The following is a 19,987-nucleotide window of genomic DNA, read 5'->3' on the forward strand; positions in this document are numbered from 1 at the left end:
TCATGTAGCAGTAACATGTCAATTATTGAAGTTTCGTAAATAGGCTGATATGTCAAGAAATACTGCATCAAATTCATGAAACTTTGTACAGATGTTAAGCTCACATTGCTTTAACATTGGAAAAGACATTTATCAGTGTCATTTTAATTAATTTGTAATTGCATAAGTAATGAACTTTCCTAATTAGGGTGATATAGCCACAAATTAATACAACGTCAAATGTGATGAAACTTGATACAGATGTTGATCTCATTGTGTTGTAAATACTGCATCAAACTTTATGAAATATGGTACCAGTGATAATCTGTTAAGTGTTAGGATTGTATGCAAAAATGTTTTGCAACATCCTGTTGATTAATTCCTAGTTGACTCATTTTATGAAGTTTAGGATGGTGGCCTTCTTTGGTTTTATGTTTTCATCACCATGGAACTCATTCTTGGCCATTGAGCGCCATCTGTATCAAAGTATTTTTATCACAGACCTAATTAATGAAGAGGACTCTATCCTCTCTGAGGAAATGTAATCAAAGTACCCATTAACAGGTGGGGACTGTGTCATCAACGATGACTTGTTTTGGGTAATTTCGACAGTTGTGCATTAATTTTGACATCATTGTTGACTCCGATCGCTAAAGACAGTGTGTGCATGCTTATGTTGACCTAGCCCTGCGTACGATGCTGTGTGTTCCGCTACAGCTAATCGCCCCGCTCACCACAGCCCTGCAAAGACCCGTTCGTAGGGTGAGCGGGGCGATTAGCTGTAGCGGAACACACAGCATCGTACGCAGGGATGTTGACCGATTTACTAAGGAAGTACGCGCACTTCAGAATCACGGCATAATCCGACATGGTATAAATTTGGCATGATCATCAGATCATACATGATCCGAGATTGCACTTCAGCAAGGTCACAATAAGTAATGTTGTTTGTTTCACTGTCGTTTAATACCTATATTTCCACTAAAAGACCATTAGAATTTCATCCTTGCTACTTTGAAATCGTGCACTGGCATGCATGTAGTTGTCAACATCACTATGCTTGAATGTAGTAGACTCTTATATCGACTGTCACTGCATATTGCATATGTGTGGAAGTCACTCCATATCATATCAAAAAATGTAGTATTGCGACGTTTGAGCTGCCAGAAGCCAGAATTTACAGTTTACAAGAAAGTTATCTTACATGTAAAACTCAGTTCTACTGTGAACAAAATGCAAGCTATGTTGTATAACTATCGTGAATAGCATAATATTTTGTACCTATCACCGTGTCAGAAAATCAGAAGGACACAACCAGTCAGACAAACTGTGTTCAGGATGATACTGTCCAATTTTAATATTTGTCTCTCGTCACACACCAGATACTCATGACTGTAAAACAACATTTCCATATAATTGTATATTCAGTTTTTATATTTAATTTGCTTTTCACCATATTGTATGTCCTTCCCTGCACTACATAATTCAAAATTAAATATTGTCTTTGGCCTATACATACTTGAGGGGTAAGCTTATTTAGTCTCACACATTAAAGATGCACTGTTGACCTACAGAGTCCAAACTGTTTATCATTGTATTGTAGATAGGTGTACACTCCAAATACGAAGTACAAGTGTGGTGAGTGTAACAAGCAAATGTTTTTTAGTCAATGGCCCAAATTTATTTTCTATATGATGGACAATAATTACATGTGTAATCAATGCCAACAGTCCAGTTTAAGTAATTTGGTTTAGATTAGCCTTTGGCTAAATTTTCTCCCCTTCTGTATTATATAAGTTCACCGTTTCCTGTTTCAGATATTGTTGATCCTATTGAGTCCCATCTCTAATTCTTAATTCACTTTCATATCAGGGTTGTTGATACTTAGAATCCACACTTGAACTTATGCTGGAGCAGTAACCAACCAGTTCAAATAACTTTCATTTCTGTCCAAACAATTTGACTTTTTGCCAAATTTCACATTTATGGCAAATAATAAACAGTAAGGAAGTACAAAGGACGTCGGTGCCCCCGGGCCCCATGTTTATGGATTTTCAGACTCCAACCTTGAGGATAAGGTTTCTCTGTAATATAGAAAGGAAATTAAATCTGAGTAAAGACAAATTCTCTTGTGTTCATCATCCATATGTAGCAAGTCCACTAACCTCTTTCCCCCCACCCTGGGCATTTGACGACATTTTATAACCCAAGAGTAGGGAATTTGATAAAGCTAGATGAAAAATTTTAGTCCCTGGTGGAAAACATTAATAGGTGCATTATGGGATCACAAAAGTGAGCATTGATTTATTAGTCTCCATGGACAAAGTCAATGCATCTATCAGTCCATGCAAATGTCTCAAACTTGGTACAACTACAAGGATAATACACTATATGATACATATGCATATCCATTGTTCCAGGTGTGGCATGCGTAATTAGTGCTAATTCTGTCTTGAGAGAATGAAAGTTTGTGTACAGATTTTTGGTCACACTGACGCACACACTGAAATATGTCACAATTGTGTCAATTAGTCGCTTATTTGTATATTTCTTGAATTTCATAATTTCCATAATATGTCAAGAAATACTGACTCCAATTTGATGAAAATTGGCACACATTTTAATTTAGGCTGCGTTCACAAAAAACGATTAGGGGGGAGGGGCTGGAGGAATTCAGGGGGGGGATTCGAAAATTTTTGGGGTAGTAGAGGGGGGGACTTGAAAATTCTGCTCTACCTGTAGGGGGGGACTTGAAAATTTTTGGTTCCCTTTTGTGTTTTACATTTTCCTATTCCAAGTTTTTGTAGATAATTCAATGAAAAATGAATACCATTTTTAATGTCATCATAGTAATAATTTAACAAAATTTAGAACCATTTTGTCACATTTCATGACTTGTATCTCGAAAAAATCTAAATGTGTGGTTTGTCGTAAAAAAAAAACTTGAGCCTCGTAACCTGGGCAGAAGCTGCAACTGTTAAAGATTTCTGCAATATTTCTATGCAATGGAACAACTATAGTTTCCTGCTATCTCCCTACAGCATGCTCAAACACACAATATTTAGTTTGTCAACAAAGCCTGTATTTATAAATATAAATACGTATTTGGTGATAATTTAATTGGAGTCCAGGCTGACAGTCAGTTGTCAGTGTTTTAATGCATGGTACACATATATAGGCTGTGATAGCATTAGCTGAATACTAGACAATTCAACATGCTGTAGGGAGTAGAACAAGAATGCAGTTGTAAAACTGAACAAAAATATTGCCAAAATTATCAAAGTTAATACAGCTACTGCGTACGGGTAGTGTCACTATCATTAATGCTCTCCTCCTTCAGTGTCACTGTCACTGCATACCTAATCAGTGAAAGAGATAGCTCTGACTCGGATGTACATGATGGTAGTTGAAGAAGAGTTTGTGTCAAATGACGCTCATGACAGTGAAACATACTTGTACACAAGATCAGGCCAGAGAGCAACACACGGAAGAACACATAGAAATATTTGAATTCTGGCATATGAGAATAATCAAATACAGGTATTAAAGAAAAAAGATGGGGTCACCATGCTTGATTTTCTAAATTTTCACATTCTTGTTATAAAATGTTACAGAATCTAATATAAAACTTTGAACAGTAAAGACTAAAAGAAAAAATATGTGACGAAATGGAATTATTTATTTTTTAAACAAATTTAAAATTTTAAACAAATTTAAAATTATTACACCCAAAATTTCAGAGATTAAAACATTTATTTGATGAAACATTTTACCTTCCAGTGTTGTCAATTTTGAGTAGCATCTAATCCATATATGTCTTGTAGTTTTGAAACAAATTTTTGGTAGGTCACTGTGCAATATGGCAGTTAGCCAAAATTCACAATTTGCCTACTCTCTCATGATTGTCATTTTGTGTGCTCTTCAGCAGGAGCAATTGACCTGGCCAGAGTTGGATTAACTCAAGTTGGCTTTTAGACCAATAAATCTAAAAAATTCACTGATGCATTTAAAGAACTTGCCTTGGGAATATGACTATAGAAAGTGCTAAAACAGGTTGTGTTGAACACCTGTGAGTGGAACGGCGCCATACATGTTTATTTTTTCTGCGCTCACATCCTTTACAAATATGCGGGCCTGTGATAGTTAGGGGGGGATGGGACTTGAAAAATTTTGACCATATAGAGGGGGGGGCATTTGAAAATTTTTTGGGGTACTTAGGGGGGGGGGATCTGAAAAAAATAAGATTTCAATCGAAATTCCTCCAGCCCCCCCCCTAATCGTTATTTGTGAGCGCAGCCTTACCAATGCTGTGACTGTGTGCAAAGACATTTAGCAGGATCGTGACAATTAATTGCTAATTTGCATATTTGGTGTAAAAATGTCTGTATATGTCTTTCTGCATGTCTGTCAATATGTATGTATTTCTGTATGTATGAATGCATTTAATATGTACATGAACTGACCTGAATCACCACCTGTGTGACATAGAACAGGAATGATAAGAAATCCAAATTACCCCTGTCCTACGTTATCAACCGGAACTTTTTTCCTGCATGATACCATTCATACATGCAGGTCCTGTGACACATACCGATTTGTCGTGATCAATGCCATGCTAACTCTCGTGACTTTTTTACAAAAAGGTGACCCAATAAATCCAGACATGGAAACATAGAAGGCAATGTCCAACGAAATTTTGAGTCAAGTAACAAAATTAGGATGTATCCATGGGCAAGATATGTGTCACTGCAAACGTCTGATTGCACACGTACTCACCAAATAAATTTCCTCAGTTCTGAACCAATGATGGTGAAAAGTTGCATGGTGATCCCTTGATTAATATACAAAAATCATATCATTTTAGATTTTTGAATATTTTCATAAAACTTGTTTTGAAATATACTGTTGGCATTAATAAAATGGCTATCTGAGGGCATTTACATATGCAGAACTAGGGTCTGAAATTGACGCATATTAACAGTAAGTGTCACTTGAGTTGTACAGACCAAATACCTGTCAAGTTGTTGTCTTTTATACAGACTTTAGGTAAATATGAAAGAAGAACATTGCAGTAAATTGTAAAAGAAAACACAGAACAGAGGCAAACAGGTGCAGATCCATCTCCACTGTGATCGTGAACACTATTGATCGATTTCTTTTATTGGAAATTGATACAATGTTTGATCACGTGGTGCCAAATTTGGGCAAAGTGCGCCATTTTGTTACGATTTTTTTCATGTACAGGGTCATAACTTTGGCATATCTCACCCGAATTTATTCAAAGTTAGTACAAGGACATTGGCCTGTGTCATACATATGCACATTGAGTTGTTTTGTGATAGGATCCAATATGGCCACCATGTGGCCATTTTGTTACGTTTTTTCATGTCCGGAACCATAACTCAGACATGTATCAAGTGAATTTATTCAAACTTGGTACAAGGAGATTGACTAATGTCAAAGATATGCACGTCAATTTGTTTTGTGATATGATCCAATATGGCTGCCGTGCAGCCATTTTGTTATGATTTTTTCATGTACAAAGCCATTACTCAGGCATATCTCAACCGATTTTATTCAACGTTGGTACAAGGACATTGACCTATGTCATACATATGCACATTGATTTGTTTTGTGATATGATCCTATATGGCCGCTGTGTGGCCATCTTTTTACGATTTTTTCATGTCCTGAACCATAACTCAGATATATATCAAGCGAATTTATTTAAAGTTGGTACAAGGACATTGACTTATGTTATACATATGTATGCCGATTTGTTTCACGATATGGTCTGATATGGCCACATGGTGGCAATTTTGTTATGGTTTTTTTCATGTCGAGAGCCATAACTCTGGCTAGTCTCAACTGATTTTATTTTCACAACTGGAAGTTGTGATATAGGGTTAGTTTCAACCGGTGTCAGATGTCGTCCATTTTCCGTAAACAACAAAAAATCAAAAACTGCTGAACAGACTGCATTGATATTTGGTACTGATATTCAGACTGATTTCAAGGTTCCGATTCCGAAAAATGGAGCCAAACGGAGCAGCGGTTAGATAGTTTTGGGAAATTTCTAACCCCCCTTTTAACTAATTGATTTTAGGGGTGTTTCATATACTGTAGAGGGGGAAATTTTTGGCGGGGTTTAATTTTGGCGCATTACGCGGAAACAGAAAGTGCGCGAATTTAAAACACCATCAATAAATTACCTCTTTATGCAAATGAGGGTCTCACGGTCAAACAAAGGTCAACACTCACGCACTATGTCCAGCCATACCAGGATGCAGAGCACAACAGACACAACAACAGAAATGAAAATGTCAATAAAGTTCGTTGAAAACTTCATTCTTGTGTTTTATTTCAAACATTAAAAATGCATTTCAGCTGTTTTACTAGTACATGTAATAAATTGTGACAAAAATAGGCCTACAGACATCAAGTATCGACAGCCGACACATCGTGACACGATCAGGAAATGGCCTTTACTGGAAAATGAAGACACAATAAATATCAAATCGCAAAAGTCAAAATATCTCGAAGTGGTACATCGAAAATTCAAGCTTTACAGAAAAAAGAAAGTATCACTGTTTCACTGGAAATGATCAAGTTGCTGCACGTACTAAAAATACATGGCATCAAATTACAAACTTACCGAGTGTTTGTACCGTTCGTTTACTACTGCTACTAGTGCTAGTACAGTACAGGGTATTTACTCAAAACAGTCCAAAATACCTGCTTCTCGAAAACCCTCAACAAGAGTCTCTCTTCGTTCTGCAACTCGCTGTACAGCAGTAACAAGCCATCTAGCATGAAGGGGCTTCAGTTCAGTGAGTCGAAGGCTGATCGTCGCGGTAGGGTCTTCATCGCCGCCCGTCAGAGCACTACAAACACGATTGCTGTACCACTGCTGAAACTCCTGCCGCATCAGATCTTTGAAGAGCTTGTTAGCAGCAAGGTCCATGGGTTGAAGGCGATCTGTACAGCACGCTGGCACGAATACGGCAGAAATGTTGTTGTCGCTCAGTTTCTTAAGGAAGTCTTCACCGCGGTGAGCCTTGTACACATCGAAGATCGCGAGGGCTTTCTGGGTTGGTGGTAGGCTGAGTCTCTCTCTCGTTGCGTTGAAATACGGGACGACAATTTTCTCCACGTATCGCACCATCAAATCGTGATTTGACCAGTGCGATTCGGTGTGAAAAATGTCCCACTGCTCTGGAAACTGATAGGTTGGATGGCATCTATCAGTCTTGCCTTGGTAAAGTAGTTGTGGTGGAAGAAATTCGCCAGCAGCTGATGATGAAAAGACGGCGGTGATTTGGCGCTTGTCATCTAACCCAGTGATCGCAACTTGGCGTGAACCTTCTTCATCCATTGTCCACTGCCCCGTGGGAATGATGGCAACACCTGTTTGATCCCAGTTGATGACAAGCTGTGGTGGGATGTTGTGTTCTTCTACTACATCTTTTATTCGCTGTAGAAATGTCTCTTTGATGGCTGGAAAATCGTCGATGTGCTGCTTTGCTGCTTTGGTGCCCTTTCTCTTAACATACCCCATAGGGCGAAGTAACAATTTCGCCCAGTCTGACGTCAGCGTGACATGACCACCATACTCGGCAAGGAGACTTCGGTTGCTGTGTAAGATGACACCACGGGCAATGGAGATGCAGATCGCTGAATTTACCACACCACCCTTCAGTCGCAGTTGTCTGGTGAACGACTGTACTTTCGTGTCAAGTTCGCTGCCTAACATCACCGGCCGCCCTCTGGTAGATGGTAACTTGTCAATGCTTACGTTTTCTTTATTGGTTTTCAAGGCTTTCTGATAGGCTTTCTTCATGTTGCGGACGGTACTTTCGTTGATTGGGTTGTCAAGTTCTTTACTGAATTTTCTAACAGTGTTCATGACACCATTGTTGATCGCGTACTTCGCAATCTTGGCCCTGGTTTCATCTGAATAGTGCTGGTATTTGCCCCGCTTTCGCTTCTTACTAGTGGCTGTAGCGACTTCTGCGTTCACTGCAGCGATCGTCTCGGGTGTCATGTTACACTTCTCGATGTTTGTGGCGTCATTCGGATCTGGTAGACCGGGCTAAGTTGGTTTTGGGAGCGAACCCTTCTGTAACCACTGCTTCAGACTCAGAGACATGATCGTGCTATAGACTGTTAGGACGTTAGGAATTACTAGTGTCACGAACAGCAGCATAGAGCAAGTGATTTTGTTCGCTTGAAAATTCTCGTTTTTATGCTATCTGTCCTTTCATCTTCCGGCTGCAAAACGTTTTTTCCTTTGACGGCATGTCGGTACGTAGTTGTTTACAGGAGAAAACTTGTAAATATGCACGTAACCTCCCTTCCTCTTTAGCACGTGTAAGGTGTGAAAGAGGCAAAAGTAGGGCGCAAGTTGTGGAACAGAAATGAGGTTTAGATGAATCATAGACTCTCGAGAAAAACGGGACAGGCAACTGCTGAGGTTTCTTTGTGTGATCTATCTTGGAATACATTAAAGTTTATTTGCCAAGCGGTCCCCGACAACAATACTTTGTACTTAACACTGAATCTCATTAACGATCAAACTGACGTTCTGAATATGTACACTTTGCTCTTGCATGGCACGTTCCGAGTAATGACACAGAGAATTTTGAGGGTTTTTTGATACTAGTCATGGTGAATGTTCTGGTAACGATGAAGATCACGTTTTGGATTCAAGCCGAAGCCAACGGGAAAAAAACAGACGGTAAAAACAGTGTACTTTTAGCCATAGACGCTACAGAAAACTCTTGCTAAATATCGACAATATAAGTTTACATTCCCTACCATAAAAATCTCCGATAACAACAAACATTTACAAGTTAGACAGGTTTACACTTCCCCAGTCCTGCGAAACGAAAATCTGACCTTTATTTCATCTGTCACGCAACATTTGACGAAAATCTGGGAACACAAAAAATGACTACTCCCTACACGACCTCTAACATTTTGGTACTGTTTTAGCCTAAAGAAACACCAAAGTTCGGATAAGCTACACATGTTTACATCCGCAAAGTACTAGAAAATACATTTGTAACACTGACTTTCGCTGTCAGGAGAAACTTCGCGATAAATCGGGACTATCCATCGGTTGATGGAGTCCGAAGCGGTAAGGAAGACATGCATTTACACAAAGCTGAACGATGTCCTCGTAAATTTGGCCGTTCACAGTTTTCAAACAACAACATTTCAGTAGTTAACACGTACATACTTTACCGAATCATGGAGCACTCCTCGCACAGAAAATATTCCGACGGTTAAAAATCTGCAAAAACGAGGGAAAATTCGGAGATACACGGACGGTTGCGGAATGTAAACAACTCTGTGATGTCAACTGCTGTTAAGTCTGGAACTGCAGCGGTATGTGTTTCGGATTTCTATTCGAAACTTTGTCACTATACAGCAACATACTGACTCCCTGCAGACTTCTAGTTGCATCGAATCTCGCTACCAATATGTAAAAAGTACTTTAACCCCTTGACTACCTATGGCGCCGGATATATCCGGCGCCATATTGAATTACCATATACCTTGAGTGCCGGAAATATCCGGCACAGTTAAATAGGCGTATTTGCTTCGTTTTTGTTGCTAAAAATCCCGTAATTTCGGCGTCGGCACGCAGCGCGACTAAGACTGATGTATTCCGATCTGGCCTGAATGTGATTGCGCCCCCGTACGTCCGAGTATGGCCAAAATCCGGAAGCAAATGACCTCGACCATGACCTCGATCCTGAAAGGTCAGGCTGATCACAGAAGCGTCGCGCTGATTGTTTACAGTTTTCAGAAGTACGGACGATCGCGAAGATGTTTATGGTTTGTTTTTTTTAATGAAAAGAAATGTTTATTTATTGAAAACAAATGATTTACCGTACTCGTCCGAGTATAAGCCCCTGCTCGTGTATAAGCCCCCCTACTGATTTTAGAGGATTTTAGAAAATGCATTACATCCGTGTATAAGCCCCTACCCTAGTGTAACTCAAATACAGAAAGGTTAGGAGAGTATATTTGGTCATTTACCTTGGTAAAATTACTTTTAGATAATAAAGAAACTATTAAAAGATGTTAAAACAATGGGAAACTGGAGTTCCCTTGACAATATCGTAAGGAAAATGACACGTTTTTCCAGTACTATCTTGATTCTTTGACCCTGCACACCCCCGTCGCCTAAATAGAATAGTCTCACTCACGTCCGCCATTGTTTATTTTCATTCACGGCCACGATGTTTTCATGCTTGAAACATGCAGTTTCTTTTGTTTGAAGCAATTATCCTTTCATTTGTGAAGACTTTTTCTGGTGACTATTACAATTTTTACTGCTATGTTGTTGTTTTCACAAGATGTACAGTTTGATATTGGAATATTGAGTTGCCTTTCCGTGTGGGCAATGCATGCCTGTTCATTAGGGCATACATATGACGTCTTTGTTTCAAGTTTGGGGTTTTTTTTGACGCTGAAATTTCACCAAAATGTCACTTCTGTATTCAGAGATTGTACAATCAATTTCTTTGGATTCGTAAGTCGATTTTGAAAGCGATAGAAAGATCGAGTGGTGTTGAAAAAAATCGTGCATAAAATTAGCATAAATTAAGCGTCCATGCCAGATACATGGGGTTGCTCGAGTATAAGCCCCTCCCCTAGTTTTAACCGCTGTTTAGTGTTGCCGAACCGGGGGCTTATACTCGGACGAGTACGGTATATGTAAATATGTTCTATTAACAGCAATATTCATGAATGAAACTAGAGGAAATACAATTTTTTACTATAAGCCAGTGAACTTTTATAGCAGCCATATTATCAATATGACTGGTCACATGACTGGTCATGTGTTTGGTCATGTGATATGCTGTTCCCTAAAATGTATTTTTAAATATTGTGAATTATTTTTTGATAAATCATAACCATTTTAGATGCACGTTTCTGCAAGGAAGACATAAAGCAGGTATTTACAAATATAAAATGTGTTGATTTTCAAATACAGAATCATGTCAGATGCTGATGTTTGTGGTTCATTTACTCTGCCTTTTGTGAGAAAAATCTCAAATAGGTACATGATAACATCTATAAATAAAGTAAAGGGCAGTTATTATTACATACTATGTAAAGACAATGCCATGAAAATTGCAACTGTATTCAAATTTGCGTCATTTTATGGATTCAAAACACGTCCTGATGCTTCAAATATTCATATTCTTTGCCAACTCTGGTCACATGATGTGTCATGTGATCAGTCACGTGACATGGAAATACAACACTTATGTATGAAAAAGTGGGAAATTTCATGCTGATTCTGAAAATATATGGTTTATTAGTACTTACTTAATTTTTACTCTAAGCAGTGTTCATGCAATGACCAAACCTAAGATTTTATCAATATTTCCATAAGGGCCCTGGTATATAGGAATACATTGGCCTTGGTAGTCAAGGGGTTAAAACCATTTTTGATGAATTCTTCTCAAAATAGTTGTAACACTTTTATTTCTAAAAATGGACTTGCAGGTAATCCGAAATAACTTGTAATCCGAAAACATTATTACCGTATACCGGCATGCACGTGTCTATGAACCGGACGTTGTGCAGTCGATCGGGTCCAGCTTCATTCCGTCCCCGACCCATTAACACCTCTTAATTATTCCAAGATAGATCGCAGGCTGCTAATCCCATAGACCCTTTGTTCTCTATCGCAGTTGCCTGTCCCGTTTTTCTCGAGCGTCTATGGATGAATGTTAGAAATATGCAGGATGGCTGATTCAAAGTATCAGAGATTTTCATGCGCTTTTGGTAATAAAATTGATAAAAAACAACATATTTAATGTTTTAGATTTCTCACATTTGTTATGACCCTTAACATTACAGACTTGATGACATAACTAGCTGCTGGACCTGTTTACTGGCGCATTGATTTAAAGACAAAGATCGTTTTATTTTGTGATAAGGACATGTGATTTCGTAAAACATAGTCTATTAGCCTGGAAATGTGATTTTTGCGAATATTGTTTACCCAACTGACAACAGTGTGGTTTGAAAATGGCTGGAATTCGCTACTGCGGGACTTTGTTTTGTGTGCGCATTTGGATAAAAAACTTGTATGGTGTGATCAATCCGTTCAGTGAGAGAACAAAGGACTCTTACATTACAACAGCACACAAATGAACCGCAGACCAACTTTGATAAGCCCCTATCACTTTCCCTCCAAGCTTCCTATATCCCTTGGAAAACTCCGAGGTACTTTTGTCAGAAAACATACACTGTGCCTGCTGTGCTATCTCCATTCGATCTCCCCATGCAAGCTTCTGCATGGATCAAACCATTTTGCACCAGTTTACAGCTACCTGGCTGTTTGATATCAGTGTATTCAACAAAGCTCATGGCACACTTGTTATATATTACAAAACAATAGGACACTGGAGGTCCCGAGACAGTGTGTATGTATGTACGTATGTACAATATGTCCGTCAACATCAAAAACACACAAACTGCTGCACGTTTCAGCTTGGTATTTGGTGTGTGGATGCATCCTGGTCTATAGATGGGATTTTGTTCAAATGAAGTTTGCATTGCCAAAATTATGCAAATGAGCTTACAAAATGTGAAAATGGTCAAGAATTAATAACTCAAGAACCGCTGTTTTGATTCTGTTTTGATTGCTTTGAAAATTTGTGTTCAAGTACCTTAGGTAAACCTTATACAGTTTTTTATATATTGTGAAGATATCCTTAATTTTGTATTTTTGCTGAATTTTTTGGTGATTTTTCTCATTTTCAGTAAAAATTCTTCTCTGAAACTGCCAGCCCAATCGCTTTCAAATCGCTCTCAAATTTGGGTTGGATCTTTGCGCAGGTGTTACTCTTCTAATTTGTTGAATTATGACAAAATTTGGAAAATTACTATTTCGGAGCAATTTTGTCATTTTTGGTCAAAAAATCTTAAACAGTACTTTCTTTTAAAAACCCCTGGACAGGCAGCTTTTATATTTGGTACACAGATGTACAGAGATGACAATAGTTAGATATGTGGAAATTGTCCTGAAATATACAAATTTGTATTTTTAAGACAATATTGTTATTTTTGGTCAAGAAAACTTGTTCTCAAAATAACTTGTTTGATAGCTTTGTAATTTGGTATAAAGTCCCGAGGCATTTTATTAGATAAATTTTCTGCTCAAAGTGATGGGAACCCCCCATATTTGTATATTTTAGGTAATTTTCTCAGTTTGTGACCTTAAATGACCTACACCAACCCAGGATATATTATGAGACACTTTTGAAGGCTGTGAACATATTTTTGTCATATTTAGTATCAATTTGTAGGAAAATTTGATTGAGAAAACAAAGCTGAGGTGAATTTTTTCATTGCGGACCAATTTTTGCAACTTTTCTATGTAAGACATACAAGAACTGATGAGAAATTTGGATCCAGGATAATTCCAGATGTTGTAATCACCGCCCACAGCGGAAGGAATTTCATTATCTGTAACTAACTTAAGTGCTGTTTACATTAGAATGATAACGCTCATCCATTGTAATTAAAAACTCCCCAAGGTTGTAAATATATTTCCTGTCATCTGGCGTTATGTAATACCAAGGGATGGAACATTTGATATTCAGGAGGGGGTAGGGTGTAGAAGATTGATGAGTTAGCATTACATTTTTACCAGATCCCTTGTACATTCTTTTACACCCACCTTTTCTTTTTATTGAGCCTTCTCTGTCTATTTTTTATTGTTGACATTTGCTTTCGTTTAGGATCTGCTTGTCCCATTGCTATAGAAGTCGATATGCATCTTTCCAAAGATGACCTCCAGTACCTACCTTTCAGACCTTATTTGCTTTTGTCATTCTTGATTTTCATGGTTTAAATATTTCTCGAATAGACCAATTCAAACTGAATGTGAGCACACTGTCCTTGATGGTATTTTTTACAAAATACTACCTGCTTGATTTTTTTAATACTGTTCAGTGTTTATATATTGAATAAAATTTGTTTACAGTTATAATCCATTCTTGTCCTGTGTCACTTTTTCCCCAGCTGTCAGCTACAAATACCAGGTGGCTATTCTTTAACATTTGAAGTGCAGGCACAATCAACAACTTCTCCTCTATGTCAGTATGTAGAGCTAACCCATTCAAACTCCCATATGGCCAAGAGTATATGTGCCAGTGAAAACTCTTCTTATAGGTTTGAGATTGCCTGTCTTTGAGTTGGTCCGTATGTATAGGATATGATTGTGTGGGTGTGTGTACTGACAAACTCCAAACCCACAGCACCTACCCATTCAGTATTTCATGTACAGGTGTACCCAGAGATAGAGTAGTTTCACAATGTGCCAGTTGTGATCAAGTGCCATTGGCGCTATTTTTCAAAGTTGGTACATGGACATTGACTTATGTCATACATATACGTGTTGATTTTTTAAACAGTAAGATCAAATATTTCTGTGTGGCGGCACTTTTGTTACGATTTTCTCATGTACAGACCCATAACTCAGACATATTTCCACCAGTATCATTCAAAGTTGGTACAAGGACATTGACCTATTTCATACATATGCTCGTCAATTTGTTTCACGTCATATAGCAGTATCATGTCAATTATTGAAGTTTTGTAATTAGGCTGATATGTCAAGAAATACTGCATCAAATTTCATGAAACTTTGTACAGATGTTATGCTCACGTTGCTTTAATGGTGAAAAAGACATTTATCAGTGTCATTTTAATTAATTTGTAATTGCATATGTAATGAACTTTCCTAATTAGAGTGATATATCCACAAATACAATGTCAAATTTGATGAAACTTGATACAGATGTTGATCTCATAGTGTTGTAAATACTGCATCAAACTTTATGAAATATGGTACCGGTGATAATCTGTTAGTGTTAGGATAGTATGAAAAAATGTTTTGCAACATCCTGTCAACTAATTCCTAGTTGACTTATTTAATGACCTTTAGGATAATGGCCTACATTGGTTTTTTGTTTTCATCACCATGGAACTCATTCTTGGCCATTCAGCGCCATCTGTATCAAAGTATTTTTATCACAGACCTAATGAAGAGGACTCTATCCTCTCTGAGGACTTGTAATCAAAGTACCCATTAACAAGTGGGGACTGTGTCATCAATGATGACTTGATATAGAAAGTCTTGTCCCTACCGAACACAGGGGCATTTGTTGCTCATATCTGACTTTATGTCAAGAACCATAACTCAGACATGCCTTGACCAGTTTCTTGCAGATTAGTTGGATTTGACCTTTCAAGAGCCATTGCATGACATTTCTTATTCTGTTTAACTTGGTGAAAGGACATTTATTCATTCTAATGTCTACTTGTTTACAATCCAATACAATATAAGGATCAGTCACAGACAGAGCTTTGGTACCCTCATTTCTTTTTTCGTGTGCATCATATCGACTTCAATTTAGTAACTTCTGCTGACAATGCCCAATTACAAGCAGAGACTATGTCATTGTCAATGACTTGTTTATTTCTGTGCTAGGTAATGACAGAGTGGAATAAAGGTGAACTTGACTCATTCCTCATTGAAATCTCAGCCAATATTTTGAAGTTCAAAGACACTGATGGACAGCCATTGGTTGAAAAGATCAGAGATGCTGCAGGACAGGTAACGTTCATAATATCTTTGCCTAGTTTTTGACAAATTTGCTGGCTTCCCATTGCTTTGTACGTAGTGCTAAAGGCGTACAACTTGGCATGTTTATTTCTAAATAATACTTACCTCCAGTACATCAATGGCTTTATTGATATTTTACCCAAAGACAAACCTACAGAAGAATCTTTCTCTCACCTGGGGGTCCTCAATATGCACTCTAAAAGCAAGTGACCCCTCCTACACCCTCAATTTGATTCTGTAGCCTTCCACTATGCAGTTCTGTGGACTGCTCCACATCTGCGAAGTTACGGCTAGATGAACACAACGACGTTTCTCAGTTTGCTTTTTTCAGAGCTAAGTCCTTTTTTCCTTTTTAGCTCACGTGTTTACACACATGAGCTTATGTCTCAGCGATGTCTGTCTGTCTGTTGGCTCAATATCTCACAAACGGCTTATCAGATCAGATTTAAGGGGGTTGGAAATGGTGTTTTTGATCCCAATTAAAGGTTCATGTTACGTAATTTTATTTCTTCATAGTTTAAATGAAGATACAGACTTAAAAAATTTCAGGATTTGGTAATCACATATTCAACTTTATGTGGAAAAAGTGCCTTTTTTTATATATGGAGATAAAAGGGTGAAATTTTAAGGTCAGGTAGGTATTGGTGTACAAACCAAAAGTTGAGTACAAAAACTAAGCTAAACCCGAAAATATGCAAATCATATACAAATTACTATTTCCAGCCATAGGTCTATTCCCAAAATTGGAGGGGCCATATCTTGGCAGAGACTCATACTTTTGAAACAATTGTTTTAATTGAAACTATAAGTACAACTGTACTTAAATCATGATTTTTGATCCTCTATCTGGTTTCCGAGGCAGAAAAAATGATACAGACTACATGAATTTGACAAGCCATGAGCACTGCTTGTAGGTCAAAGGTCACTGACAAGTAAGAACTTCAGTGTCTAAATTTTGGTTGATCCAGTGAGAATATTTCAACAATAACTCGCTCAATGAGTTAAAGGTTTGTATATGGAATTAATGTGGTGATAAAAAATGTGATAACAGGGGCAATTTCAGAAATAATATTGAGTTTAAAACAGTTTGTAAAGGTCGCCGTTATTGGTGTGATAAGTAGCAAGTTGGTCAATCGAAGCACACTTTAGACAATAACAGGGCTTTCTAACTTTCCTAATTAGATATATAAATCTTAATGGACCTTACCAAAATTGATGAAACTTGCTATTTACATTGAAGATACTATGATATAACATTGTTGAAAGTCATTAAGCAGTTTTACTTCAGCCAAATACTTATTTGCATATTTAATAAACTTTCCTAATTAGATATATAAATCTGAATGGACTTTACCAAAATTGATGAAACTTGCTATGTACATTGAAGATACAATGATATAACATTGTTGAAAGTCATTAAGCAGTTTTACTTCAGCCAAATACTTATTTGCATATTTAATAAACTTTCCTAATTAGATATATAAATCTTGATGAAACTTGCGATGTACATTGAAGATACTGTGATATAACATTGTTGAAAGAAGTCATTAAGCAGTTTTACTTCAGCCAATTCCTTATTTCCATATTTAATGAACTTCACTAATTAGGGATATATATCTGAATTGATTCGACCGAAGTTGATGAATCTTGCAACATATATTGAAGATACTATAAAACAACGTTATTAAAAGTCATGAAACTTTTTTACTTCAGCCAATTCCTAATTTGCATGAATAATGAACTTTCCTAATTAGGGATATTTATCTGTATTGACTACAGCAAATTTGACAAAACTTGCTATGTACATTAAAGATACTATGATACAGCACTTTAGCCGATTCCGTATTTGCAAATTTAATGATTTTTCCTAATTAAGGATATTTATCTGTCTTGACTAGACCAAAGTTGAGGAACTACTTTGCACATTAAAGATACTATGATACGACATTATTGAAAGTCATTTAACATTTTTACTTCAGCCCATTCATAATTTGCATATTTCATGAGAACATTTCAGTCAATTCCTAATTTGCATATTTTAGAGCCATATTTTAATGACCTTTCCTGATTGGGGATATATACTTGGATTTAAAATTAATCTGTGGTGAATATTATTTATCATGTTGATCATAACACTTTAAATGAAGTTGCAAACGTATGGCAAAGGTTCAAATTTACACGTAACTGCAACATATAATTAAACACGTGAGCATTTTCAGTTCATATCTGGTGTAATGTAGGTCTTTAGAGTCAAGTTATCGCTACTTAATTAGACAACATTGTGAGACTAGTCGGTTGATAAACTTTGATAAACTTTGATTAAGCACTGTGAAAAAACTAAGGCTTTTTTTCAAAAATCTGAGATACAGTTTTGTAGCCAGAATTCTGAAGTGCAATTACTCATTCACACCTGGACAATAGCCCCTTCCACTCTGACTTAAACTTTTTTACGTCAGTTTACCCACTTTCTTTACACTTTCACTAAACTCTTGATGAAACAAAAATTCATAGAAATAGCTTTCAGGTGATATATAATACTTGGGTAGAAATACACAACTTGATGGCAAACTTCACGTTTGAAAAGAGCCACACACACACACAAACAAATATAAACACAGAGAACACACAAATAGTATAGGCGATGTGTGAAGCCGCTTTCCCTTTATAACATTTAATAAAAATAATATGAATTGAACAGTAAAAATCTTCTCATGATCAGTATAGTATACAACAACACCAGAGTAACATTTGTTGAACCGAAATTAAGAGTCAAGATGCTTCAAAGTTGAGACTGTACAGTCACAGCCACCATGAGTACAGCATGAAAAAAATGGGAAACGGAGAAAAGTCCAACATTTTTTCAACCTCGTATTGAATGTTAAAAATATGATATTTTATGACTCATTTGACTCACTGTTCAAGATAAAATATCGTTTAGCAAATTAGCTTTACCCTCTCTCAGCAGATCAATATCTCTCTGCTCGATTGCCAGAAATGACTACCAGTACATACATTCTCCACCATGGCATTATACGGTTAATTCAGTTGACTTTCTAAATCGGAGATTGTAACTACGTAAACATCTTTATCATACATGCTATGCCTGTATTGCCATTCTTCTATTGTTCAGACGGTACTGATATAAGCCCATATTTTAACTAGTGAAAATACGAATTATATTTTCACTGTAACCGAACTACTTACAGCGACGCGTACGCGTGACCTTCGCTGTATGCATGACATTCGTTGGTTTATGTACGAATAAGACAAATGACAATTCGACACGTCATTATGATTATGGTCAAAATTCTGTTGTTTGCAGTCACTTCATGGGCATTGCACTTAGGCACAATTACACTTGTACCAAAAACATACAAACAAACGTAGTGATTTGTATAATTTGCCGACACCTGTCAATTCACGGCCGGTCCCGTGGCAGTGCACGGTGCAGTGTTTTCATGTTGTCTATGCTGCTGAAGATTACACCATGGATGTATCATTACACGTAAAGATATCGGTTGACAGACCATAATGATAGAATCGCTTTACGACAAGTTTCCTGTTGTCTGGGCGGTGAATTACATCGTTTACAGTCGTAAATGAGCCACGAAAATCCAAACGCACTGAAAATAATCGCGACAGACAAGGTTGAAGGTGCACATGATATTTCCGATTTGTACCTGTCATTGCACAGGTCATGATCGTATCTGGTGGCACCGATGCGGTGCGGGTTTCAGATAACAATGTACCATCTAGGGAAAGTCAAACTTTCGCTTAGGTTGTTAAAGGAAGTTTAGTTCTATTTAGGCAAGCCAGGAACGAAAATATACGAGCAGACGACGGAAATACCTTTGAAATGTTTTATTCGTACTGCAACAAAATCACGAACAAGTTACGACACTACAGCTTACAGTGTACTCACTTCATGTTTTCACTAATCCGCTTACTGAGGTTGTAAATTCGGCATATTTGACGTCTGGGAACATGTATAATTCTTCGAGATAAACTGACTGGTACGGGTATTATATCCACTGTATGTGCATTCATAGATGTTGCGGATCTGCTTGCTCTGTGCTCTCAGCTGTTCATACTCGATAGAGTTTGAGCGTGGCGCGAGTATTTTGACCCGATTTTGGCGGCCTCATAACTTTCACGCAGGGATGAGGTTACGTATCAAAACATGAAAAAACACCCATTTTACAAACCCCCGCCTATGTTTTACATCCACCATCATTTTAAACTAAAAATAAATGTTCTTCAAATTGTGAAAACCTGTGTCGACATCGTAATATTTAAATTGTTTGCTTTAAAAGTGCTCCATAAACCCTCCTTTGAAGTGGAATGGCC

At 37.3% G+C, this 19,987-nt stretch overlaps 1 protein-coding gene across 2 annotated transcripts in view; it reads left to right on the plus strand.

Moving 5' to 3' along the window:
- LOC139137833 (6-phosphogluconate dehydrogenase, decarboxylating-like) overlaps positions 1-19,987 on the plus strand; it is a 258,052-nt gene that overhangs the window by 139,313 nt on the left and 98,752 nt on the right. For both annotated transcript variants that reach the window (XM_070706117.1, XM_070706116.1), the window contains exon 9: positions 15,506-15,631. In XM_070706117.1, coding sequence (XP_070562218.1) covers positions 15,506-15,631 — 126 coding nt within the window. The remainder of the gene's footprint in view (positions 1-15,505; positions 15,632-19,987) is intronic.

This window comes from Ptychodera flava, chromosome 7 (genome assembly GCF_041260155.1).
Source record: "Ptychodera flava strain L36383 chromosome 7, AS_Pfla_20210202, whole genome shotgun sequence".
Taxonomy (NCBI): Eukaryota; Metazoa; Hemichordata; class Enteropneusta; family Ptychoderidae; genus Ptychodera; species Ptychodera flava.